The 27,891-nt window shown below is 39.1% G+C and overlaps 3 protein-coding genes across 4 annotated transcripts; all 3 read right to left on the bottom strand.

Annotated features, from left to right (window-relative positions):
- Positions 1-798: 798 nt before the first annotated feature.
- Positions 799-27,270, bottom strand: LOC138595894 (vascular cell adhesion protein 1-like). Of its 2 annotated transcripts, none has more exons than XM_069667395.1 (8): positions 27,217-27,270; positions 3,927-4,002; positions 3,315-3,701; positions 2,868-3,173; positions 2,509-2,769; positions 2,317-2,404; positions 2,151-2,205; positions 799-1,850 (listed from the first exon to the last, which is right to left on the bottom strand). In XM_069667395.1, exons 1-8 carry the CDS (start codon positions 27,229-27,231, stop codon positions 1,626-1,628), a joined length of 1,413 nt encoding a protein of 470 aa, XP_069523496.1. In that variant the 5' UTR covers positions 27,232-27,270; the 3' UTR covers positions 799-1,625. The 2 variants fall into 2 exon arrangements, with proteins under 2 accessions (XP_069523496.1, XP_069523497.1); XM_069667396.1 differs by lacking the exon at positions 27,217-27,270 and adding an exon at positions 4,419-4,452.
- Positions 4,769-14,108, bottom strand: LOC138596186 (sialic acid-binding Ig-like lectin 12). The gene is made up of 8 exons (XM_069667802.1): positions 13,682-14,108; positions 9,886-9,960; positions 9,308-9,757; positions 8,778-9,083; positions 8,416-8,676; positions 7,820-7,892; positions 6,752-6,791; positions 4,769-5,670 (listed from the first exon to the last, which is right to left on the bottom strand). Exons 1-8 carry the CDS (start codon positions 14,106-14,108, stop codon positions 5,422-5,424), a joined length of 1,881 nt encoding a protein of 626 aa, XP_069523903.1. The 3' UTR covers positions 4,769-5,421.
- Positions 22,279-26,815, bottom strand: LOC138596074 (B-cell receptor CD22-like). Its single transcript, XM_069667662.1, has 7 exons — positions 26,755-26,815; positions 26,158-26,538; positions 25,719-26,021; positions 24,444-24,718; positions 24,278-24,357; positions 24,119-24,155; positions 22,279-23,490 (listed from the first exon to the last, which is right to left on the bottom strand). Exons 1-7 carry the CDS (start codon positions 26,780-26,782, stop codon positions 23,398-23,400), a joined length of 1,197 nt encoding a protein of 398 aa, XP_069523763.1. The 5' UTR covers positions 26,783-26,815; the 3' UTR covers positions 22,279-23,397.
- Positions 27,271-27,891: the final 621 nt, after the last annotated feature.

Below are 27,891 nucleotides of genomic sequence, written 5' to 3'. Positions count from 1 at the left end.
GGTCATCCATTTTTATATACAGTCACTGGTTTACAACAAATAGAGGACAAAATCCCCTTTATCAGCGGTATAAAGTAGACACATTCACCCATAAGCAATACTAAAGTACAATTTTGAAGCACGAGCAGTGACTTTTACTTTTACTCTGTTATCAGTGTTGTAGTCGAGTCACCAAACCTCGAGTCCAAGGTGCACTCCTCATTTCTGCTGCGCTGCGATCACTGCAGGTGTCTAATAAACTTAAAAATATCTGCAACCCAACCCGCTATTAGCAAAACCTTGAGACCCCGTTAGCCCAATCCACAGTGACATGACTGCAATCAGCGCAAAATTTTATAATTTGTTATAAATCTTTAATATTTCGCAGACCTCCAGACTATGGTTCGCGGACCCGACTTTGAGAACCACTGCACTAACTGACCCAAATCAGTGATGTACACAGTATAAGTACACATGTGAACACACAAATTAAAGAATAAGTGATAAACTGCTTTCCTCATCCACACTGTTTTCTTCCCCATAAGATAAAATAAGAGATAAGATAGAAATGTATTAATTCCGAAGGAAATTATAGCGCCAGATTGCTCCAAAACTACAGAACAAAATTTGAGAAATACAAAGAAACAACTCAAATATAAGTGAAAATATAAAGTGTATGGGTTAATGCGAAAGAGACAGTGCCTAAAAACAATATTACAATAGTTATCTACAAAAGTAGGCCAGAGGTAATGGTGGCAGTTAAATTGTCAGCAGTATTGATTGATTCATTTTTTTTTAATCTTTTTTTTATTGGCATTTACAAACATGATACAGGAATGTGGATAAAGATCGCACAACCCCACATTACATTGCAGCAGGCCTGAGAGATACAGTAGAGCAGAACAACGACGGCATTCTATGTCATACTATCCCAGGTCAACATAATCAGAGAATAAACAAATATTGATTAATTCATGACCTTAAAAAATAATACCTTAGATACAAAGAATCACCAGCAGGAAAATGTATCTGTTTAATTTTATTAAAGAGAAAATAAAATGTGAAAACATGCCGAAGAGCAGCCAAGTGTTTCAAACATCATTGTTGAAGCTGTATCTGTTTTTGTTACCTGTCATAAAGGAACATGCATGGGTAAAAAGGTTGAGCCTTTGTTACAGGAACACATGGGAAGCAGTGAAAGAAGACCTTCCAAATGGTCAGTAATAATAATAAAACAAACATGATTAGGCGTCAGTGGTATGAATAATACAGAAGTTGTTGAGGTGGGCAGCTACTCTTTTTTTTTGCAGCAAAGAGGAAGTCTGGCAGGCTTCAAAACCTGACCACATATTCCACAGTGGTTCATTTGTTACATCCAAGAAACCTCATAATTTCTCTGAGGGACTGGCTTCCTTTTTTGGTGACCTATTGGCACGTATCTGATTTACAGATCACATGACAACAGCACATGTTAATAACTGACAAAAAAGCTGCAGGATGAACTGTGGTCAGTGCAGACAGCATTATCCTGTACAGGTTCCAACATCTTAAAGCAACAGAATTAGAGTAAATAAAATAGGAGATAGTAGATTCTCTGAAAATTCTAATTATTTGAGTTTGGGGACAAAATACTTTTTTTCCACCTTTCAGTGTTTCATCACTTGAGCGTAGAGGTCCTCGGAGCCGTCAGCAGCCTGTATGAAGCCGGACACTTTGACCTGTGCATACAGCGTCTCCTGCGGCTGTCCACTGTCCTGCTTGGAGGATGGTTCAGCTTTCTGCCTGGAGAAGTCAATTTCTCCATAATGGATGTCCTCTTCTTCTGTTTTTCTTGTTGACTCTTCAACTGCCAGCTCTTCACCTGTTTGATACTGCAAAAATATGAAAATGTGTGAGCTGGATGTAGACAATATATTGATCTGGCTTTTACTTTCCACAGCATCAAATCATCTTACACTGTGACACAAAAGAGTTTAAAAAGTAAATTTTCTTTTGCTGTATGAATCTTTGTAGTTTCAACAGGATATGTTGTCACGTGTGTAGTGTTACTTCACGTTTTTACTCTTTCATATATTTACTGCGAAGTCCAAATGCTTTCATGCACCGAACAGCACACAGTCACCGAGAAGAGATACAAAACATTTCAGGTGAAATGTAAGTTTTATTCCCACCAGACTCTGTTGAGATGATTCAGCCGATCTTAACCGCCTCCAGTACACAAAAGTGCTGTAAAGTTAAAAATCATTGAGAAATCTGGATTAGTAAATTGTATGTAAAAAAGAAAAGGGCCCTTGGAAAAAATTAGTTACTCTACCTGCTCTCATTTGTGATACTTACAGAATTAGACCAACAACCAGGCAGATGAGTAAGATGATCCCAATGATTGCTCCGACAACTGCTCCCCTTGGTGGAGAATCAGTCGGTCCTGCTCATAGAAATTCACTAGATATAAGTGGCCACTAAAAGAAGACATGTTATAAATCTTATCTGGCTCCAAAGCAAGTGGGTTCAGTCTGCTTTAATTTTTACCTTTCATCGAAAGACAAATCACTTGCGATGTTTCACTACCAACAGTATTTGTGGCCACACAGTAATAAACTTCTTGATCTGTCACATTGAAGCTGTAAAACTCTCCTTCAGATACGTTCATGCGTCCATCTTTGTTTTTCTTGAACCAGGTAAAGCGGCTGACAGGAGGCTTTGCTCTGCTGGAGCAGGTCAGGTTCACCTGCACACCTGCTGACAACAAACCTGATGGACTGATGGACACCGAGGTGTTTTTAGGAGCATCTGAGGAAAAGGTGTGACGTTATTCATCAAAAAACAGCTGACATCCAGTAAATGATCATGTGTTCACCAGAATCCAAAACAAACTTTTATTTTCTTACATGAAACATTGAGAGTCTTTGTATCCTCTGCTGTCTTCACATCTTTTCCTTCATTCACAGGATATTTGGCAGAACAGGTGATCTTGTATCCATCATGTTTGTCTGACAGAGTGATGGTCTCCTGGATTTTAGTTGTAAAGATTCCCTCCGTATTTTCCTCCATGTTGTTGTGAGAGTGTTGTTGGAGATTCCAGGTGAGTTTAGGAGGGGAGTGTGGACAGGGAGTGAAAGCTGAGCAGGTTATAGTGACAGACTCCTTCTCCTTCAGATCATCTCGGATCTTGATGCTGGGGCTCTGAGGAGAATCTGTGGTTTAAATCAGGAAAAATGTTAATTCATATACATATATATGGTGTTTCAGCCACACTCACTGTTAAAAGATGCATATAACCCTGCACATAGCCATGAAATATTCATAGACAAAAAAGGACAAACAAAACCTCTTACCTTTAACTATTATACGAACAGGATCACAAGGAGCTGTGGCCATGAAGCCAGTCGGTTTGTTTTCATTTCTGAAGTAGTACGTGTCCTCATATGTTGAGCTCATACGAGAGAATAAAGTGGTGCAGTCATTCTGACTGAGGTTTCCAGTTATATTCATTGGATAGGTTGTCACTTTCCCACTACTGTTGTAAATCACATTTTCCGGCTCTTTGTTAAAGAAGGGATCATTTTTAATCCAAACTCCGAAGTTTATTCCTTGGTTAAACTCGTGTTCTGGTTTAGCACTGAAGTTACATGGGATTTGCAAACAAGATCCACTCAGGGCTTCCATCGTCTGTGGCGTAGTAATGAACAGGTTTGATTCATAGCGACAAGCAGCCATCATGCCTGTAAACCAGACTCAGGATTAACATAAAGTGGTGTAATTGCTATGAATAGAAAGAGATGATATAATCAGCAGAAAGATGTTGCACCAGTTTCCCCTGTGCTGCCAAACATGTCAGTATAAATCATCAATGATTGTGAGCTCTGTCTGCACTGGTCTCTCAATGAGCTTTAACTGTAATCATAGAGTAATGTCTCCAAATAAAAGGGACTGAACAAACAGCTCACCTGGAAGAAAGAAGACACTCAGCAGCATGTTGGCTGTCACTATCTTCACACACAGGAATGCCATATCCCTCACCACCTAGATTTGCACACACAATACAGCAGCAACTTTTTAAACATAGTTTTGTAGCAAGAACAAAGAGTGTAACGAGTAAGATAGGGAACAAAATCTCTTGTAAAATTGTTCATATTTACACCAGAAACATGCATCATACAACTAGGCGTCACAAGTGATCAATTAGAATCTTCAGGACTTCATAATGTTCAAAGTGACTTTTCGATAATACCTCATTAACCAATTTTTGCTAATTCAGTTGAAGTCTAATGCAGCAGAGGCAACCTCTCATATTATAACCTCTTACTTACTTCTTATAAACAAAATCTTAACAAATAAAATATTTCATTGGCTTTTACTTGTGAAGTATGTAAGTGGTAACAAGATAATATATATATTTGTGCTAGAGAACAAAGAAGTAAAATCAGTAAAGCTCTTACCATTCGAGCCCACATTAAAAAGAGAGCAGCAAAGGTCCTTTGATGGCGATGTAAATTTGAGCTGAAGTACAGCACATGAAAAAGCAAACTTCCCCTTTAATTGATGTTTTGTAAAACCATGCCGACTTCCTGTATTTCATGACCACAGAGTACATACTGTTGGTGTTGGGTTAAACATGCTAAGTATAAACCCACAGAGGGACTTACAGTTAATATCAGGGAAACAGGCTCACACATTTGCTATCTGTATAAAAATAATACATTGATTTAAACACATCAAAATGTTTATTCTCAAACAATAAAGAAACAATGAAGCATTTACTAATAAAACGACGATTTGTTTTCTCCATACAGAAATAAGCTTTTTATATTTAGACAGTTTTTGAATGCATTCCTGATGTCTGTTTAAATTGAAGAAATGCTGTAATGTTAGTAATTACAGTAGATGTACAGTAAGTAGTCAAAACAGAAACAACATTATTCCGTTTTTTTTCTTTTGCATGTTCACATAATATTTGCATGTCATCCTTTGCATTAGTCCCTCTATTCAGAAAAAGTCAGGAAATGCCTGTTGCTTGTACCATAGTGTGATAAGCATGTGATGACCCCAGATGAAAAAACAAATCAGGAATCAAGTTCAAACTGTACACAATGGAAGCTCTGTCTTCAGTAAATTCATGATATTAAATAACAGACAGCTGTCACGATCTGTCTTCCTGTCACACAATTCAGTCACGTTGTAACTTCCCCAGGACCTTTGCCATTAAGCTGTTAGTTGCATGACCACTTAAACAAGTGCACATAAAAAGAACCTCTCATGCCGAAACTATGGCCGTACTTCATCTTTAGCTGCATTTAAACCAACAAATGAATAAATAAGATGCACGTTACATAAAGAAGTCAGCTGGGTGAATAGTGCATGTAATATAATGTATGAACTACAGAAGGTTGTAAAATAATTTATTTGTGATAGTAAACAGTATTTGTTTGATGAAAGATGTTACTACATTTTGTTTTTCTTCACTTGAGCATAGAGATCCTCTGGGCTTTCAGAGGCCTGAGTGAAGCTGATTACTGGCTCGGACACTTTGATCTCAGCGTACAGCGACTCCTGCTGATGTCCACTGCCCTGCTCTACGTTAGAGTATGGTTCAGGTCTATGCTTGGAGAAGTTGATCTCTCCATAATGGATATCCTCTTTATCTGAGGCTCTGGCTGGTTCTTGTACAGCTGGCTCTTCAAATGTTTGAATCTGTAAAAAAAAAAAAAAAAAAAAAAGACCAAAGGAGAAATGCTGTGAAGAGCTGAATCTCTTACTCAGATCCTACTGCTCTGATAAAATGATAGTTATCAGAATAATCTACTTTTATGGGACAAAGCAATGCAAAATATAATTGTGCCAAAAACAGAAAAATAATGAAATGATCTTGTGTATTTGTTAGTAAAACAATGGCTTTTAATGTGGGGTAACAGGATGTTTCATCACATTTCCTGTGTTTCTCCATTCACACTCCCTAATGAGGAACCTGTTCATCTAGTCTAAATCTTATAAGTGCTGTTGTCATGAGCCAATCTAGTTTAGTTATGTTTTTGTCTTGTATTTCAGTGTTCAGTTATCATTTCTTGTTTTACCTTGTCTCTTTGTCTCCCTGTAATGAGTTCTTATTGTTTAATTTTGTATTTAATATATTGTGTTCTTGTCTTGATTTAGTCTTGTTTAGTTATGTAATTCATTTGTGTTTTATTGTCTAGAGATTTTCTGCATGAGTTCTACTATCACAGTCCTGAGTTTGGTTTTTAGTGTTTCCTGTTTTATTTTGTAGTTCTTGCCCTATGTATGTTTTGTCTTGTTTTACTTCCTGCCTTTGTGTGTTTTCCCGCCTGTTGGATTCTGTGCCCTGCCCTTATTGTTTTCACCTGCTCCCTTGATTGTCTCACCTGTGTCTGATTAGCCTCACCTCCTAAGTTTATTTAGTCTTTGTGCTCCCTTGTCTCGTTGCCTGTTCATTGTGATCCATCATACGTGAGTCTATGTCGTCCATCCTGTGTCGTCCTTCTCTGGAGTTTTGTCTATGTCCCTTACTCTGGATTATCTTCATGCCTCCCCTGATTTCCTAGTGTTCCTTGGATTACCCTGTTCCTGGTTTTGTTTGCAAGTTTTTTTGCTGTGTCTTTTGATTTTCCTTTTTGTCTTTTGTTTATTAAACATAAGCATCTAAGTCTGCATCTGGGTCCTCACCTTTTTTGTTTAAATCATAACCGTGAAAGCTGTGAGTATGAATAGTTAAAAAAACAACAGATAACACACAATGTACATTTAGATCATTTCCCACCTGTGTCTGTTTCGCCACTCTGAGTTTTGACTTTTTCCACCTGAAAGACATGAGGGATGTCAGCTTAAATACGTTTGGTATAATAACAAGTATAACAATGATATGATAATTGAGCAGCGTCATTAAATCAATAAAACACAGGGAAAGTCATTGATTAATAATACAATAAAAATAAACACATGGATTAATGTTGACTCAAATTTTAGAGGGTTTAAAAGTGAAGGATTACACTCCTTATTTTACACATTGTGTAAGACAACCACATACTGCCTGTATAACACTAATGTGGTGCTTTACAACAACACGAAAAGATTTAAAATCTAAAATATCCACATGGTTTGTCAAAGAAATTACTCTAAACTTGCTTAAATTGTTACTCTGGCTGGATCTGGTGATAAGTGTGGCTTGGACAATTTGTACTTGCTGACTTTAAGACAGGCTTAAAGGGTCAGACAGAAAGGCATACCCTTTGTTACAGTTTGATAAGAGATGTGACAAGTGTGTCATGGTTTTACAATTATAAAGCTAGTTTAACACTTAAAAAGAAATTAATGGATATTGTTCTTTCTTATTGCACTGATTTTTTTTTTCACATTAGCCTCCCAAATCTTTTGTGACCTCCAATGATTTAATAACCTTATAGCCTAAAAAAAAACACTACAGTTACATAGGCCTTTGGTCTCACATTTGCAATCAGGATATGTGATATTGAAAGAATATAATGGTGTCAAATACAAAATGTTATTAATATTTGTTCATAGCAACCTTGTGGCAGCATCTAGTAATAACAGTCATGGCTCAAGTATAGTACCCTGAGCAACTCCACATATGCACCCTGGATTCTGGATTTTAAGAACCAGAAAAGATAGTGTATTGAAAATATGAATTTCAAACTGTGATGTCACAAGTTGTCCAAAATGTTAAATCAAAATAGAAAAATCAACAATATCAAATGCAGAACACAGCTGTGAAAGAACAAAATATTGCATATAACTATTGTCGATTAAAAACAAATCACACATTAAAATAATTGAGGAAATATATGATGAAGATGAATCGCAGTCTTACCAAATTACAACAACCACACTGATGAGTACTATGATCCCAGTGACCCCTCCAATAAGTGCCATTGATGACACTCCTACAGGAACAAAAAAAAATGTAAGTGACTAATTAAACTCAATAACAATCATGGCTTGTCACCAACTGAAACAGTATTTCCCAAACCCATTGCATCAGATACAAAAATGCAGATCCCTTGCTCATGTCAATAACGTTTGCTGACATTCTTTGGAGTAAATTATACACTGTACAAAAAGCAGAGATTATAATTTTATTTTATTAATTATTTGTAGATTTCAATATAGAAAATCTTCCTTGTCACTTTTCCTTCTTTTGCTGAAATTCTCTCCTTTACTCTTCATTGTCGTTTTTCATTCTCACATTTCAACATCTTTATCTCTACATTCCCTCTCATTCAATTTCTTGGGCTTACATTTCCTGAAGTTTTTATCTATAATTTTCTGTATAATATAATTTTTAATTTCCCATCACTATCCCCTTACTGAATTTTAAAACATTATTCCTGCGTACAAAAATGTGTGCATTAAATACTTAAGAGTTACTGCTCCTATTTACTAAATGCATTACAGTTCTGTGTTTACCTTTAATATTCAGCTGAATCTTTGGGGATGTTTGTTGAGCAAGACCATTTATGGCCACACAGTAATAAACTCCTCCATCTGTCACAGTGAAGCTGTAAAACTCTCCTTCAGATACGTTCATGGGTCCATCTTTGCTGATCTTGAACCAGATGAAGTGACTGACAGGAGGCTTTGCTTTGCTGGAGCAGGTCAGGTTCACCTGCTCACCTGCTGACACCAAACCTGATGGACTGATGGACACTGAGGTGTTTTTAGGAGCATCTGAGGAAAAAGAGAGATTAACTGTATTCATTAAAAACAGCTGACATTGCATAAATCATCATGTGCTGACAGGATCCAATAACAAACTCTGGTTGTCTCACATGAAACACTGAGAGTCTTTGTCTTCTCTGCTGTCTTCACATCTTTTCCTTCATTCACAGGATATTTGGCAGAACAGGTGATGTTGTATCCATCATGTTGGTCTGACAGAGTGATGGTCTCCTGGATTTTAGTTGTAAAGGTTCCATCTGTGTTTTCCTCCATGTTTTTGTGAGAGTGTTGTTGGAGATTCCAGGTGAGTTCAGGAGGGGAGTGTGGACAGGGAGTGAAAGCTGAGCAGGTTATATTGACAGACTCCTTCTCCTTCAGTTCACCTGAGATCTCTATGCTGGGGCTCCGAGGAGAATCTGTGGTTTAGAAACAAATTCAGAATCAGCTTTTTTTGCCCAAAAATTAATATACTTGTATATTTTTAAATATGCATTTAAGTATACATCCCTGCAGTTTTCATGACATGCCATGATTTCTTTATCATTTGGCCACAACATAATGTTGATCTATAGTAGATTAGTTAGTGTCATAGTAAAAGTTAGAACAAAGGCTGCAACAATATATAAAAAGACTCTCTTACCTTTTACTGTCAGCCGAAGAGGATCACATGAAGCTGTTGCCTGAAAGCGTCTGTTTTCAATTCTGAAGTAGTATGTGTCGGTATAACTTGTGATTACATTTGAAAACAGAGTGGTGCAGTTTTTCTCTCTCAGGTTTCCAGTAATACTCATCATATAGCTGTTAACTGTTCTGCTACTGTTGAAAACCACATTGTTTGGATCGGTTTGAAATCTAGAGTCACTTTTAATCCACACCCCAAAGATATTTGTTCGGCTGTTGAACTCTTGTTCTGGTCTAGCACTAAAGTAACATGGGATCTGCAGACAAGATCCACTCAGTGCTTCCACCGTCTTTGGTGATGTAAGGTCAATGTCTGCTTGACGTGTACAAGCAGCGCAAACACCTGTAAGGTCAGAAAAAAATGAAGAACAAAGTAGCAGTATGTTGCATGCTGGTCTTTTCCCCTGTTCTTTAAACAAATTCTATATAAAACTTTTAACTTTGCAGTCAAGGCATGAGAAAGTTGAAAACAGTGACTGTGTGATTTTAAATGAAGTTCAGAATATAAATGACCAATTTCTGAATAAAACAGCTCACCTGAAACGAAGTAACAAATAGTAACAAGAAGTAACAAGTTGGCAGTCACCATATTCACAGACAGAAACTTGCGCCCTGGATTTGCAAATACAAAAACACTGTTACTTTTCAGTTCTATTAATCATACGAATCATTACATTTTGACAGTGTTCATGTTGTTTTAAAGTAACTTCCCTTGTTAACATTCACACCGGAAACGTTCCCTTCACATCAGCGCTTTTTTATAAGAAATGGTTAACAATGTGTCAGAGTTGTGCTTTAAAATCACACTGAGCTCAAGTTTGTCAGTTACAGTAAATAAAAACATGAAATAAATAATGTCTCTGTCAGCACAGAACATGAATGAAAGTTGTAGTTTAAGAAGCTATAAAATCAAAGTAGAATTATGTTTCCCTAAACAAGCCTACTCAGAAAATGAGAAAATTTAAGTTTTATTTTTAGTACATAAAATAAGCCAATTTGTTCATTTCAGCAGAAATGTAATAAACCTACTTACCTACCTGAAAGAGGACTTGCTGTTTTAGGACGTTTTCGTTCTTAAGCTGCTGTATATCACATGACCCCCATGCCTAAAATACCTCAGGGCGTTGTTCCAGCCCATATCCTGTAAGCAAAAAACAGATATTACGACATCAAATGCTTGACTTTCAGTTCCTTAAAGATTTGTAGTTAAAAAACGTCAAGCACAAGAAAAAGAAAGACTAGAGTCCTGGAGCTCTTCGCCCCAGACAAGGCCACTAACTATCTCTCAGACAGAAAGAGCAACAGTGAATCATTCACGAGACCCTAAGAGAGGAGTAGACAATACAAATCATTGCAATTAACCTTAGCTGATTATACCATGATTATTGTCTATATAATATTAAAGAAGTTAAAACATATGATCAAACAGGTTAACATAAAAATTTCCAGCTCCCGCTGCCACAGTCAACAACCTTTACGTTGCGGGAAGTTTGGGCATGTTGAGAGGCCAGCACTACAGTTTGCAACGTGATTGGATAATAATTTAACAAATATTGTGTTGGTCCCTTGTGTTAAGTATATATACAGCTCTGGAAAAAATTAAGAGACCACTGCAAAATTATCCGTTTCTGTGGTGTTAGTATTTATAGGTATGTGTTTGAGTAAAATGAAATTTTTTGTTTTATTCTATAAACTACTGACAGCATTACTCCCAAATTCCAAATAAAAATATTGTCATTTAGAGCATTTATTTGGAGAAAATGACAAAGGGTCAGAATAACAAAAAAGATGCAGTGTTTTCAGATCTCAAATAATGCAAAGAAAACAAGTTCATATTCATCTTTAAACAACACAATATTAATGTTTTAACTTAGGGAGAGTTCAGAAATAAATCACAGCTTTCATGCGTCTTGGCATCAAGGTCAAGGTCAAGGTATCTTTATTTGTCTCCCGTGGGAGAAACTTGTCTCGGACATGCTCCCCACCAGTCTTTCACATTGCTGTTGGGTGACTTTATGCCACTCCTGGCGCAAAAATTCAAGTAGCTCGGCTTTGTTTGGTGGCTTGTGACCATCCATCTTCCTCTTGATGACATTCCAGAGGTTTTCAATGGGGTTCAGGTCTGGAGATTGGGCTGGCCATGACAGGGTCTAGATCTGGTGGTCCTCCATCCACACCATGTGTGGCATGGAGCATTGTCCTGCTGGAAAAACCAATCCTCAGAGTTGGAGAACATTGTCAAGGCAGAAGGAAGCAAGATTTCTTTCAGGACAACTTAGTATGTGGCTTGATTCATGCGTCCTTCACAATAACAAATCTGCCCGATTCCAGCCTTGCTGAAGCACCCCCAGATCATCACAGATCCTCCACCAAATTTCACAGTAGCTGCAAGACACTATGGCTTGTAGGCCTCTCCAGGTCTCCGTCTAACCATTAGACGACCAGGTGTTGGGCAAAGCTGAAAATTGGACTCGTCAGAGAAGATGACCTTACTCCAGTCCTCTACGGTCCAATCCTTGTGGTGTTTTGCAAACCTCAGCCTGGCTCTTCTTTGCTTCTCATTGATGAAGGGCCATTTGCCATTCTTTTTGCAGGTCACTTGATGTCATCCTACGGTTGTTGAGTGACATTCGAATGAGTTGGCGGTCATCCCGTTGAGTGGAGAGTCGTTTTCGTCCGCTGCCAGTCTGTAGCTTTGTTGTAATGTCTGCTGCTTGACGTGCCGCTCTAATGAACCGCCATCTTTGAAATTTTAATGGAAGCAACCTGACGCTCACTGTATCCCTCTACCAGTTAAACCAGAATTGAACCCTTCGTTTCTTCACTCAAAACCTTTCTTTTCAACTTTTTTGGCATGGTCAGTAGTCTTTTTTTTATTCCAATTACTTTTGACGTACTACTAGCACTGTTTTTGCCATCCAACTATTGCAAGAGGATAGTGATGACCACAGCAGTGGTATTAATACTTTTCCTCATTAAATAAGATTTGGTTCAGGTGATCACCTAATCAGTACCTCATTAAGTAGAATCAGGTGTGCCTGTAAAGGAATTCACTGGACACTGGAATGGCATACATGTAGATATGCTGATTTAAGGAAAATTTGCAGTGGTCTCTCAATTTTTTCCAGAGCTGTATATATTTTTTGACAGTTTTTGAATAATCAATCCCAGGGGTCACCAACCTTTTTGAAACTGAGAGCTACTTCATGGGTACTGAGTCATACGAAGGGCTACCAGTTTGATACGCTCTTCTGAAATAACAAATTTGCTCAGTTTGCCTTTAGTTATACATTATTAATAATGATTAATGATACTCATCTATGTGAAGACACTGATCACGTTAATGATTTCTCACAATAATTATCAACAATGACAACAAGGTGGGAAACAGATATCAATATTCAGCACTTTATCTCTATTAATCTCAGTAATTGTTACATTTTCAGATGATCACTTACATCACTACATTTAATAGGAAAAATGTCCCATTTTCACTAGCCACTGACCAACCCTTTTAACAAATCATGAACTATGTTGCACCATGTTTCAAAAAGTTATCAATTATGTAATGTTAAAGAAAAATCAACTTACATATTTTTAAATAAATCTTGTCACATTTTGAACTAATGACCAAATCTGCTGCATTTTTAACAAAATTATAACTGTTACATGTCATGAACACACTTTTAAATTGAACACAATTCTTCAATATTTTAATTCAACTTTGCCATGGCACTGCCATGTTGCCACCGACAACATCTGGTATCTTTTTCTTTGATAGTGGGCATTGCATGCTGTTCACCAGTGTATTGTAATCTGGTGTGTAACTTGACACTGCAACTGTGAGTGAGTCTTTCAGATGTGCATCAGTGAGGCGTGTTCTGTGTTTGTTCTTGATTCACAGAGATAGGTTGAACCAAACAGGCTGGCAACCTTCATAGCTGCTGTGCATACACCACTGTACTTCTCTGTGTTAACAAGGCACCAAAAGTTTGGTGCAGCCTGGTAGGCTTTGAGGTGGAGGTCATTTTGCAATGTTATGATTTCAATCTTGTGTCCACATTCATGAAAGGATTGGAAATGAATGACACACATGGCTCAAGCTGATCAAGGTCACAAAACCTATTCTCAAACTCTTGCCCAAGTCTGTTTATGACTTCACAGTACTTTTCTGCAACTTTGTCAAATGTCTCAGATGCAAAAGCATTGTCTTTCAGCACCGACTGCACAGAGGGAAAGTGCAGCACCTTTTTTCTCTGTAAATCCACAGAGAAAATGTTCATCTTGGCTTTAAATGCATTTAAAGCACTTATCATATCAACAACAGTCTTACCTTTGCCTTGCAGGTCGCAGTTCAAGTGGTTTAGTTGAATGATGCAGTGGTAATGCAGAAATTTTGGGAAGTCTGGGTCACCTTTACAGTGAGCTATGAAACCTGTATGTCGGCCGATCATAGCAGGAGCCCCGTCTGTAGTCACCGCTACCAGTTTTTCCAATGGTACCTTTTTCTGCACGAAAAACTCCTTCACCGTGTTATAAATGTCAACTCCCCTCGTAGTTGTCTTTAAGGGCAGTAGTGTCAGGAGTTCTTCTCTTGTGGAGAAATCTTCAAACACCATCCGGATAAAAACCAACAGCTGTGCTGTACTGCTGCTGTCCACGGACTCGTCACACTGGATGCTAAACCACCTGCACTTCTCCAGATCCCGGTCCAGCTGATCGGCCAAGTTACTAGACATAGCTGACACTCGTCTAGCCATCGTAGATGCCCCCAGTTGGACGTCGGAGAGAGTGGAGATTAGATCGGTTCCATTTTTCTCGTCTTTAAGTACTGTGTTAGCAATTATCATCATTGCTTCTCTGTCTGAAAATGCCTTCTTCTTCTTAATCAGAAAATGTGTAGCTCTAAACGAGGCTTCGGTTGCTTTTTGTGACTTTTTCGCCGGCCCTGGAAAACAGACTGTTGCTTACCCAAAGCTGCCTTTAGCTCACAGGCTTTTTCTGCCCATAGTGCACTTCCCGGTGGGTAGTTAGCATGGTAGCTTTTGTGACACATAGTGAAGTGTCTCTCCACATTGTGCCGCTTTGCCGTCGCCACAGTCGCCCCGCAAATGAGACACACGCAGGTTTCTTTCACAGTCGTAAAAAAGAACTCCTCCTCCCATTCGTTGTGAAAGTGATACGTTTTCTTTCTTTTTTCTGCCATGTTTTTGGGGTAAGAAACTGCATTCAGCGCCCATCTTCGCTGCGCCCGCTAGCTTACTCTCCACGAGCACTGGTTTTGTCACACACACAATACTGACCTTTGAACTAGAGTAGGTCAGAGTTCACCTAAACTTATCTAAACTTCATGTATAATGAACATATTTTTAAGATATTGTCATTTTTAAATCTATATAAATGCAAGTGTGATTAAAAGAGAATAGCAACAGAATAAAATTAAATTTTAGACGCAGCTCACTAGTGAGTTGTGTTATTTTTAGAACAGGCTTGCGGGTGACTCATGTGGTCCTTGGGGGCGACCTGGTGCCCGCGGGCACCGTGTTGGTGACCCCTGCACTAGCCACACTGGCTGGTGAGCAAAAAAGTTAATGTCAAGCCCTACTAGTAATGCTTAATGCATCTTGTGAGTGCTGCTGCTGTTTGTTTGAGATGAGAAAACAAGTATGCAGGAGTCTCCCCAATGAAAGGTGTGGTTGAGTGTGCGTTCACACCAGCCTTGTTTAGTCCGATTGAACTGAACCCTGCAGCGTTTCCTCAGCATCTTGGTATACCAATCCTGTTAATTCATCCTTGTTTGATTCTACATCCTACATAAATACAGAATTTATGTACAATTAAGAAATAAGTCTTTAAGTCGGTTGCAAAATTGTCTTCCTCTACTGTTTCCAGCAGGTCTTACAATGTATGATTTTAGTTGAGAAATTTTTTAGTCCTCTTCAGTTTAGTTAATGAATTGTGGAGGATTCATTATTGAATAATTCATTTGAGGTGGAGGGGGGGGACCCCCCTGTTCTAAGCCCAACAAGTCCTCCTACCAAACGGCCGGATAGGTCATTTGTTCCTACCCTCTAATACGACCTCCAGGAGCATTTCCTAAGTTAGCGGCTTGAAATGGCTCAACACACCATCTACTGTTTTAAATCAGCCCTGAACCTTGCCAGCCGATGAAGATGTAAAGTCGACCGCTTGGGACAAAATGAAATCAAGCATCAGAGGTGGGCAGTACACCCACCAGTACACAGCATGGTCCACCAATGACTATGCAAACATAACAAACAATAAGTACTGTTCTATCCACAATAACTGGAAACCAATCTAGTTGACCATAAACATCGATGGGTTAAGTTATTTGATTGCATTAATCCAAAGTTGTATTGTTGAGCTTACTGTATGAACTGTAACTGTATATGGTCTGTAATTGGTCATCCTATTTCACATGATCAGGTATTTCTTTGTGCAGATTTTGATATGTGTATGTGTTTCTTGCGACTGCTTCTGCCACATCACAATTTTTTCATCCCAAAAGTGATTGTGGCAGTTGAACCAGCACCAGGGATGAGGGAGACTCCAGCACCAAACAGTGAGGATCCTTCAGCCACACAGACAGAGTCTCCATCATTAGACCATGATGTCTTCCCTTCTAACATCACAGCTGACCCAGCATCCTGCGTCCACCTCCCTTGCTCCTAATGCGTCCACCTCCTCTGCTCCTCCTGCGTCCACCTCCCTGACTCCTCTTGTGTCCTCCTCCCCTGCTCCTCCTGCATCTACCTCCCTTGCTCCTCCTGCGTCTACCTCCCTTGCTCCTCCTGCATCTGCCTCCCTTGCTCCTCTTGCATCTACCTCCATTGCCCTTCCTGCGTCCACCTCCCTTGCTCCTCCTGCGTCCACCTCCCTTGCTCCTCCTGCGTCCACCTCCTCTGCTCCTCCTGCGTCCACCTCCTCTGCTCCTCCTGGGTCCACCTCCCTGACTCCTCTTGTGTCCTCCTCCCCTGCTCCTCCTGCGTCTACCTCCCTTGCTCCTCCTGCATCTACCTCCCTTGCTCCTCTTGCGTCTACCTCCCTTGCCCTTCCTGCGTCCACCTCCCTTACTCCTCCTGCGTCTACCTCCCCTGCTCCTCCTGCGTCCACCTCCCTGACTCCTCTTGCGTCCATCTCCCTTGCTCCTCCTGCATCTGCCTCCCTTGCTCCTCTTGCATCTACCTCCCTTGCTCCTCCTGCATCTGCCTCCCTTGCTCCTCTTGCATCTACCTCCCTTGCCCTTCCTGCGTCCATCTCCTTCACACCACCTGCGTCTACCTCCCTTGCTCCTCCTATGTCCACCTCCCGGACCCCACCTGTGTCCACTAAGCTGGACACTCCTGACTCAGACTCAGAAAGGAAGACAAACAAAGGAGGAAAGTGGACACTAGTGGTATGGGTGAAATAATTTTTTGTTATCTTATTTGTTCTGTCATACTGTACATACACGTAACGTGAGTGCAGTGTAACTGATGTGGGGGAAGAAATTCAACAATCCCCATTATGTTTCAAAATAACTTCAAGATTTAAACCAGCTCTGTGGAGTTTTAAAAGGTTATGAAACAGTCTAAATGTAATACCAGTGCCTCTATATGACCTAGTTAGGCAAGCGAGACCAACAGCGAGAAGATTGGTTACTTCTATTAGTTTCTAATTGTTATTCTTAATGGCAAAACGGTACTGGGGTTTGCTCTGGCTGAAATCGAGTGGCTTCAGTCACTTACTAAAGGTCCATCTCCGGAGCTGCCGCCTGCTCTCCTCCCCGAGAAGTCGTCTCCTTGCAGCGGGGAGTGAAACGGAGGGAATATGTAACCTAACGTTAGGTGAAACACAACCGCCTTTGTCCAAAAATCAACACAAAACGACAACTTCCACAGAGCTGCTTTAAGATGAATATGATATAAGGCTACCGCAGTCTGAATTAGACAAATCAAATGAATATTTCCAATGTTACAATCTTTGCAGTGCAGAATTATCTCTTTTATAGCTTAGTGAACCTTAAAAAATATTACTTAGGAAAATACAGATTTGTCTGAACTATATAATATATTTTTGCACAGAATTAAATATGTGGATTTTTTCCTCCATCTCTTACGTTAGAATTGCTTTAGTTTTGTGAATGAATCAGTTTGTGGCTAGTATCAAGCAATAATGAAATGGCAACACTCAGACAACACTAATTATGGTGTAATTTCAATATGCCTGTGCACACATTACAAGATAAATTGAATATCCATCCATCCATTATCTATACCGCTTATCCTGTTCAGGGTTCGGGGGGGCTAGAGCCTATCCCAGCTGTCATTGGGCGAAGGGGGGGGTAGATTCACACAGGATGGATGACAATGAACAGGCAACGAGACAGGGGAGCACAAAGAGGTGAGACTAATCAGACACAGGTGAGACAATCAAGGGGCAGGTGAAAACAATCAGGGCAGGGCACATAATCAAACAAGCGGGAAACACAAAGGCAGGAAGTGGACCAACACGAGAGACAAGGTGACAAAGTAAAACAGGAAATGATCTAATCAAAAAGACACAAGTGAAATACTTAACTAAACAAGACTAAATACTGACAAGAACACAGAATAAACTAAATAGAAAACTGAACGAGGAAAACTCATGACAAGGGACAAAGTGACAAGGTAAAACAAGAAATAATAACTGAACACCGAAATACAAGACAAAACCAGAACTAAACTAGAAACTCATGACAAAAACAACCGTATGAGCAAAGAGAGACAGAGAGAACTAGCGAGAGAGAGCCTACTCATGGCCTACATAAGACTTACGTTTTTTTTCCAAAGCTAATTAAGCAAGAACCACAATAAGGAGACTGTTAAGCGATTTATTTTTTATTTATTTTATTTACCAATTCTATTTACCAAACAGCTGCCCTGGAAATGTTACAAATAAAGTTTGTAAAACATAAATAAAAAAACTACCCTGGAAATGTTAAATAAAAGGCCTACTGGCACATTTTATTGGCACTCTTCTATCATATACACCGATATTTATTATTACATATTTTTGTGATTTTGCTAACCAATTTTGTGCATTTTAGCCCACCCAGTCTGTAAACTACGGAGCCCCTGAAGTCCCAAAAGGTGATAAATTTCATCTTGTGCGCACAAGTTATTATCTTGTGAGAACAAGATAACTACTCTGTCTTGTGTTGTGTGATGAACCAGACATAAACATCACTTTTGACTCCGACTATCCGTTTACTCTGATGAAAACAGAAACATACATTACAGCCTTAGGCCGTGTGAATATACAAGGAGCCTCATTCACCATCATTAGGCTTTAAAAACATCATATAATAAAAACTGCTCGCAGACTCGCAGCTTTGAGAGGGGGAGAGCATGGGTACAGAAGGAGGGAAGAGGGGAGCGGGTGATCGCGGACTGAAGTGATGACGTCACAGCAGGCAGGTGTAATTCATTTTTATGCCAAATTACACACATTACCTAAAGTGTCATGGTTTTAGTTATACACCTGCAATATTCATTCTGTTTGCCTGCAATATTCTGTTTACTAATTCTCCTGTCATTTCAGACACGGTCATCCTCATCTCTCACCTCCCCTCCCCCATAGTTCACTCACCCCGCCTCCTCTCTAGTTCCACCTCCTAACCACTCCTACCTCATCTAGACAAGTCCCTGCACCTGTAGTCTCACCTCACCTGCTCCTCATTCCCTAATCACTCCCCACACTATTTAACATGTGCTTCCCCACTCACCCTCTGCCAGATTGTCATAGTGTCTCGTACCTATACCTTCCAGCATTTTTGTATCCTGCCTGATTATCTGTTTTTTGATCCTGATATCGACCCTGCCTGTTTCCCGACTCTGCCTCAGCCTGATCCCTCTTACTTGGTTTGCCTGCCTGGATATTTTTTCCTTGTAACCTGTTTTTTTTGTGAACTCTGGTCTCTGAGTCGTGCATTTGGGTTTGTCTTTGGTTTTGACTTGTGACACTAAAGATTACATGGAATTGCTCAGGTTTCAATGAACTGTTACCAACTCTTTTACATCTAAAGACATCTTGTGTTTTTCCACAACAGACGTAGAAACGGAGAGAGCGAGAGGGTCGGTATGCCTTGTCCACTTGTGTGAGATGACGAGACGTTTTGGAACATTTCTTCTAAGTATTTTTATCTATGCATTTTTAAAATGACTGAATTAAATGATGATTTTTAAAATATGATATCGTTTTTTGTCCTTGCTCTTCTATAGAACACAATGGGTCTCATTCATGAAACATGAGCAGAACGAATTTGTGTGTAAACTGTTCACAGACGGAAATTTACGCGCATCTCCGCATTCATCAATATTTTAGTAGCTCCGATCTTTTCGTAGCTACTAATAAAATCTACACATGCTGCTGACCACGCGTAGTGCTTGTGTAAATTTAAGAATGCACATAAATAATGCTTGTCACTATTGGAAATTACAATTTTAACATATTGTGCTCTGTTATGTACACCATACGCAGATGCCTTTGAAACATGTGATATAGCCTAAATGACAAACGATTAAAATATAACACATTTAGAAAATTATTTGAGACAACACGTTTTTTTTTTTGTGGCTCTTTGATCATTTGAAAGAAACCTTTAATAAATCTGATTTGAAAAATATTTAATTTACGTTGGCTGCAGACTGACTTATTTGGAGCTGTATAAAACAGAGCTTTAGGCTATTAAGATTCAAATAATTTGAAGACGGTGCATACAAAACTGCTGTGGGCTATATGTTATCCGTATCCTTTGTTAAAATAAATGTGAAATAGCTCTACACTCGACAGCCATCACTGATTTAGATTTTATCCATTACGCACAATAAAAAAAAATCCTTTTTCCAGTCTTAGAAATGTGCATTATGCATAATTACGATTATGGCTTGGCCCTGAGCAAAAAGACAATACCAGTCATTTTAAATCTTCTCTGCTTTTTTGGAATAGAGTTCAACATGCAGACACAAACCCCACTTTTATGGCAGCTCCCTGGCCTCTTTCTCTCAGTTACACTCTCCTACATCCACATGCAGAGAAAGACACACAAACACACCAGACGAATTAGTTTTATGCACATCGTATTTCTATTTGGGCCTCAACTCATTAGACTCATCTTATGTTGAATCATCTGCCATGCTCTTATTCTGTCCGCACAAGTCAACTGTTCTGCTGCTCCCTGGTCACTCAAACTCGAGGTTTCACTTTGAGTACTTTATTGTCTGCTGCTGTTAAATTAGTTAAAGCCTGATGTAAAAATACACCACACTGTGACTAATTGGGTTGGTTTGAATGTCCCAGGAGGGTGTGAAATGAGGGGAAGCTCTTCTGGCATTAAAACAGATTTATGAGACAAAACAATCAAAGAATTTCTTACAAATAACTCAACAGGTCAAAAGAACATAGATTTGAACATGTCAAGTCATGCTCATGACATGCCCCAGACCCAAAGGGAGGGCATATGTCAGAGGGCCCTGCAACATGACTTTCTATGCACAGAGTAAGTCTATGCGCAATGTAACTAAACAAAAATGGCAACAACAAAAAACCAGAACAAAAACAGCTGATGCTCCGGCCTTACTCATTTTAAACATTTCCCTACTTAATCAAAAATACACCACCAAAAATGACAACATATCTCAGCCACACAACAGCGGGAGAGATAATGAGAACGGGAGAGGAAGATGCAACAACAGGCTGTGAACGGTGCACTCGGATATGTATTCAGTCAAGTGTGCTAAACCATAACACATCATCATTATGTCAAAAGGTTAAATTTTGTGAACTGAGTTTCCATAGTAGTTCAGCAGAAACTCACCACAAGGCTTACCAGGGACATCTGCAGGACGGTAGGTGTACTAATATTAACTGAAAAACAGGATAGATTAAAAAGATAGATCTTCGATTCGAGATTCGATTTAGATGAAATTATATGAATTATTTACTATATTTGTCTATATTCCTAATCATCATAATCATCATCAATACTACTAACTACTAACAACATGTATCTCCTCAACCAGTAGCATTGAGGGCCCTGATGGCAACTGGGATGTAGGACTTCTTCTACCTTGTATTTGTAGTCATGGCCTAAAACGTAGACCAGGTGGTAGCAACTTAAAAGTCTAAGATAAGGGCATCCTGAGAGAATGGCCAGTGGTTAAATGAGCACCTCCATGCTAGTCAGTTTGGGAGTTGAGCTTTTGATAATGTTGGGAAATGTTAAATGGGTGATTTTAGGATTTGTATTCTAATCAGAATTTGCTGGGTTGGACAAGCAGCCTGCTGCAGGTGCTTGGTTAAATCAGTCAGAGTTCAGGCTGAACAAAAACTGGCAATGGAGCTAGTCTAGTGCAAGTACAGACCGACATATGAATATTCATAATACAATCCTATCCTCTGTGACCAGGGGTCACAGAGGACCAGGGGTCTCCAACCCTGAAGCGTCTCAGGGGATTGATAATGAGCAAAACATTCAAATCATTCAAACAATTCTGGACAGAGAAACCTTCAAAAACGCTAGCATCAGTTTCAATACAGCCTAACTTTGACTATACATGTATTACATGTTACAATAGCATTCCCAAGACCATGCCTAAAATAACTCGGGGAGTTATAGTGTTACAGCTCATATCCTGTAGACAAAAAACAGTCAGATATTACGACATATTCAAATGTTTACCTTTCAGATCCTCAAAGATTTGTTGTTAAAAAACGTTTCATTTCGCTTGCCTTACACTCATGAAGAGAATTGACTGAGTGGTGGAAAAGAAAAAGACGGTCCTGAGTGGTCTTCCTTTGGTGAACGTTTTATTTGAAGTTTATACAACACCAAGAAAACACTAAAAATATACACAAATGACGAGCAAAATAAACGAAAAAGAAAGACTATGGCAGCTTAATAATATAGCTTTTAAACAGTGAGATACTTCTTAATGTAAAACAGATGATTAACAATGTATATGATGACAATAGGTATAAATAAATAACCAGAAATAGCATCTGCAGGGGGCTATTTCACAAAAGCAGAATTCAGAGATCCCGGATAAGAGAAAATGCGAGGATTGACCTAGCCTAGTTAGTGCATCCTGATTAATTTTTGTTTCATGTAGGTCAAGCCAGGCTGAACAGGTGCAACTAGGTCAAGCCAGGTTTAAGTATTTCTCATAAATGCGCGTTCATGGTTTTCTCCAAAAGACCACGGGGCCGATCACAGATTTCCTGATGCTGAAATGGAGAAGACGCACGCAGCATACTTCACACCAATCGAGCAAGAGCTACCAATAGAAGTTTATGAAGAGGTGAAACACATATTGTGTATTTCTTTAAAAGGAAATGAAAAGGAATTCTTATCATTTGCTTTAAAAATTAGCAATGAAAGTTAATGTTACTCAGGGAATTTACCATCAAGATAATTTACAACCACTCATCCACAATGCTAGAATATATTATGGTGTGTTATTAAAAAATTACCCCGTACAGATATCTTGAACAATAAAATTTGCTATTTTTGTTCCAGGCTATAAACATGTTTACTTCTGTTGTAAAAATTGGGATTTTCCCACCTGATGTAATGTTATTCTTGTTTTCTGGAGCCAGCCTCAAGTGGCCACTCGAGGAACTGCAGTTTTTTGCACTTCTGCATCGGCTTCATTTTTCAACACTGCTTGCCGCTTGATCAAGCCTGGCTGTTAGCCTGGTCTGTAGCAGGCTAGCAGCACAGAATAACATTTTATAATTTTTTTTAGAAAACTTTTGTGCCAACCGCTTTTGTGAAACCGAGTAGCGACTAAATTCAGCCAGGATAGGTGGAAAATCACGGCTTAATCCGCTATCTAGGTTTTGTGAAATAGCCCTCCGGTTACCAAGCTACACCCACATGTGCTTACTGCTTACATACACCTCAGCCACAGAGGCCAGATTGATAGATGGATGGATAGACAGATAGATAGATAGATAAATAGATAGATAGAATTGTATCATTATTATTATTGTCATTATGTGGGGTTGTCAGGTGGGTTTTGCTGGTATGGTTTGTGATGGGTGCACTTTTGGTGACAATCCCAACGCCACTGTGTTGACGTAGTCTGGTTCCACTGTGTCCTGTGAAAATGAAACAAAGAAAGAGCAGAAAGGTTGTTTTTTTTTGTCACTGTAAAACTCCAAGAACCTTTTATATCATGACACATTAGTGTTAGTGTCAACAGTCTTTACATCACCTGCATTATAGAAACGTATATATTTGGAGCAATCAACCACCAAAAAAAGATAACCAAAGAACAAGTTCTAATTCTCTCACGCACAAAACATATCAGCAATCATGAATCCCCCAGATTAGAAAGTGTCGCACAATGACCATTATATCATTATTGCCATATCGTCTTTAACAGCTTGTGGAGCTGCACCCAAGTGGCCAAAAACTGTATTGCATGTTTCTTAGCTGCTAGCTTGAGGAGTTTTCACAGTATTTAAAACTGATGCCAATTTGTCCACAGGGACCCCCAAAATCCTCACAGATGGATTTATTTCTTTATTTGCAACTGGGGAACATCGTTCCCTGAGATATACTGTATGGGTTTTTCTGTTGTTCTGTAATTGGCAATCTTATGGATGCATAAATTGAACCTTAAAGCTGTAAGGACAAACACACATGCAACAGATAGACAGTAACATTGGACTAAATAAGGAGTCCAGACAGTTACACAGTACCGCTCCTCCTCTGGTAGCTTACCTCCATGCGTTTGACGGAGCCTCTCGATCGAAACCAACTGAAAGAAAATTACTTTTTATGTCAAACTGTGATGAAAATGATCAGTCTCATGCAATTAAACCATATTTCAAATTTGACCAATTAGTCCGTAACTGAAAATGATCATATCACACGTCTCACCACTCAAAGATGACCAGTGTACTGATGAGCATCATAATTCCCAGGATCTTTAATACAAGTTGAACACCAACATGTTGATCCAGTTGATCACCTGTAACACAGCAGCAGTGTCATTCTCTGCTTCCTAGAAGATTTTATGATTTTAAAACATCAGAAACTTGCTGATACCTTCAAATGTAAGTTGACATCCTTTTGATAGTTGAGGGTCAACATCACCTTTATATCCACAGAAGAACAATCTGCCCCGATCAGCGGCGGTCACATTAAGGCCATAAACTTGTGAATCAACTTTGATGAGTTCCAGTCTGCCATCACTGACCACGAACCAGGAAAACTGGACAACAGGAGGTTTGCGTCTGCAGGAGCAAGTCAGGTTTACCCTGCTGCCAACTGACACTGGACCAGTGGGACTGATGATCACTGAAGGGTCCCTGGGAGAGTCTAGAAGATTTGAAATAAGGAGAGAGTGAGATAAAGAGGAATATTTAGTAGAAAGATGATGAATATTTAACATGTTTTTTATTATTATTATGCTAAAGAACAGCTCGACAAGCCTATTTTTTTTGGCTTTTTGCCTTTATGTAGAGGACAGCTGAAGAGAGACAGGAAATGTGGGGAGGAGAGAGTGAGGGACGACGTGCACCAAATGATCAGCAGACCAGAAGTCAAACCTGCGATCAGTGAGTGGAGGACTGTTGTCTCTGTATATGGAGCAATCTGCTGTACCAACTAAGCTAAATCGCCCCAATAAGCCTATTTTTAAGGATGAAGCATTCTTTTAAGTTTCTTTCTTTTCGTTTCTTTTAAATGTTTCTTTAAAGTAATAATCTTGAATATTTTCATTTAGATAAATGTCTGTTAAGTCACTATCTATCGCCGAATGAAGTTACACAATGATGATTGAGCATATGGCCCACTGATGAAAGCCTTTGCATTTGCAGTGTTACAGACTGGATGTCTGGTGCGACTTGTGCGGAAAAAATCACAAGCGGCGCCCAGTTAGTGACGCCTTTTCCATCACCCAGCAGTGGTTGGTCTGCCAGAGAGTGTAGGCGGAGCTAAGCGGCTGCTTCTCCGGTCTCTGCAAGTGTTGCGAGTAAATAGTAATCTACTATGGCTGAACAAACAAAAAAAAGATCGATATCTAGAGATACAACTTCAAAAATAAGTAAAATTCCAAAGAAAAAGAAACAAATTCAACACTCAGATGAAGGCAAACAGTCTAAAAAGGAAAGCAACCGTCAGCGAGGAAAATCAAGAGTTGGGGAGCCAACCGTGGAAATCACACACACATGCAACTCTCTGGAAAGTGTTCTCCCCCAATTACCGTTTATCACCAAAGGTCCTGCCAACTATTGAAAGAGAATGAAACTGAGATCTTCAAGATTACCACTTTAACCTGCTTTCTTCTACAAAAGATCAAATGAAACTAAGTCTTTACATGAAACACTGAGAGTCTTTGTCTCCTCTGCTATCTTCACATCTTGTCCTTCATTCACAGGATATTTGGCAGAACAGGTGATGTTGTATCCATCATGTTTGTCTGACAGAGTGATGGTCTCCTGGATTTTAGTTGTAAAGGTTCCATCTGTGTTTTCCTCCATGTTGTGAGAGTGTTGTTGGAGATTCCAGGTGAGTTTAGGAGGGGAGTGTGGACAGGGAGTGAAAGCTGAGCAGGTTATAGTGACAGACTCCTTCTCCTTCAGGTCACCTGAGATCTCTATGCTGGGGCTCCGAGGAGAATCTGTGGTTTAGAATCAGAATCAGCTTAATGTCAGTAAGTAATTTTTAATTATTTGTGTTTAGTATTTTTATGTTTGGGATTCTGTTCTCTTAAAATTAACAGTATAGGCTGATAAAAATAAAACAAGCTCTCTTACCTTTAACTATTATACGAACAGGATCACAAACCGCTGCGGCCTTGAATTTACTGCTTTGAATTCTGAAGTAGTACGTGTCGTCATATGTTGAGTTCATACGAGAGAATAAAGTGGTGCAGTCATTCTGACTGAGGTTTCCAGTTATATTCATTGGATAGGTTGTCACTTTCCCATTACTGTTGTAAATCACATTGTTTGGCTCTCTCCAAGAGAAGGGATTATTTTTAATCCAAACTCCAAAGTTTATTCCTTGGTTAAACTCGTGTTCTGGTTTAGCACTGAAGTTACATGGGATTTGCAAACAAGATCCACTCAGGGCTTCCATCGTCTGTGGCGTAGTAATGAACAGGTTTGACTCATAGCGACAAGCAGCCATCATGCCTGTAAACCAGACTCAGGATTAACATAAAGTGGTGTAATTGCTATGAATAGAAAGAGATGATATAATCAGCAGAAAGATGTTGCACCAGTGCTGCCAAACATGTCAGTATAAATCATCAATGATTGTGAGCTCTGTCTGCACTGGTCTCTCAATGAGCTTTAACTGTAATCATAGAGTAATGTCTCCAAATAAAAGGGACTGAACAAACAGCTCACCTGGAAGAAAGAAGACACTCAGCAGCATGTTGGCTGTCACTATCTTCACACACAGGAATGCCATATCACCTAGATTTGCACACACAATACAGCAGCGACCTTTTTTTAAACATAGTTTTGTAGCAAAAACAAAGATTGTAAGAAACAAGTAAGATAGGGAACAAAATCTCTTGTGCTCACATCTACACCAGAAACATGCATCATACAACCAGGAGTCACTAATGATCAATTAGAATTTTCAGAATGTCAAATTAAAGTAAACTCTGAATAATACCAAAGGTATGCTATTTCATTTGGACTAAAATGCTGCTGAGGCAGCCTCATATTTTCTAGCAGTTTTGCAAAAGAACAAAATCAGATCAATAAAATATTAGTGTTTCCTTCTTTGGGGGGGAGAACATGCATGGTAACAATATAATTTGTTGGTTAAAAGCTGAAAAGTAAAATCAGTAAAACTCTTACCAGACGAGCCCACATTAAAAAGAGAGAGTAGCGATGAGATCCTATGACGGTGATGTGTACTTCAGTTATCAATTTGAGCGGAAGTACAACACATGAAATCACCCAAAACCTCTTTTACCTCACATACCCAGTCACACCAAGTCAGCTTCCTTTTTTTGTAGACTACAAAGTTTGCCAAGTTGTTGTTGTACGTCTGCTAAATATTATCTACCTGAGTGACGAAGTGAGAAGAAATTCACACAATTGTGTTCAATGATAACACAATTCATTTATCCCTGCCAGGTTCAAATGAACAGAACCAAAATATTCAAACATTATAAATATATCTTTCTGACCAAATATAATAAGGATTTTTAGCTGCTTATAGATAGACTTGACACTTCACAGAACAGTGGGAGACCATGATGGCAAGGTGTCAAGTATTAATGGACCTCTGTTGCTGAAAATATTTCTTAATCAAGAAAAAGGAAGGACAAACCAACTTCTTAACAAATAACCGGTTTATCTTGCAAAACAACGGCTGAGATATGTGAAGAGCTGAAGATGAACCTTATTTTGTCTCTCACACGGATCCTACCGCTCCAAAAAAAGAGGAAAATTATCAGAAGCTTTTCTTGTAAAAATGGAAAAAGTTGTGCAAAAGAAATAGTTGAAAACAATCCTTAACATCTTTTG

This window comes from Semicossyphus pulcher, unplaced genomic scaffold (assembly GCF_022749685.1).
Source record: "Semicossyphus pulcher isolate SPU_LCO1_2020_fin unplaced genomic scaffold, fSemPul1.0.p SCAF_18, whole genome shotgun sequence".
Taxonomy (NCBI): Eukaryota; Metazoa; Chordata; class Actinopteri; order Labriformes; family Labridae; genus Semicossyphus; species Semicossyphus pulcher.
The sequence above is the reverse complement of the archived record's forward strand: the minus strand, read 5'-3'. Positions and strand labels throughout refer to the sequence as shown.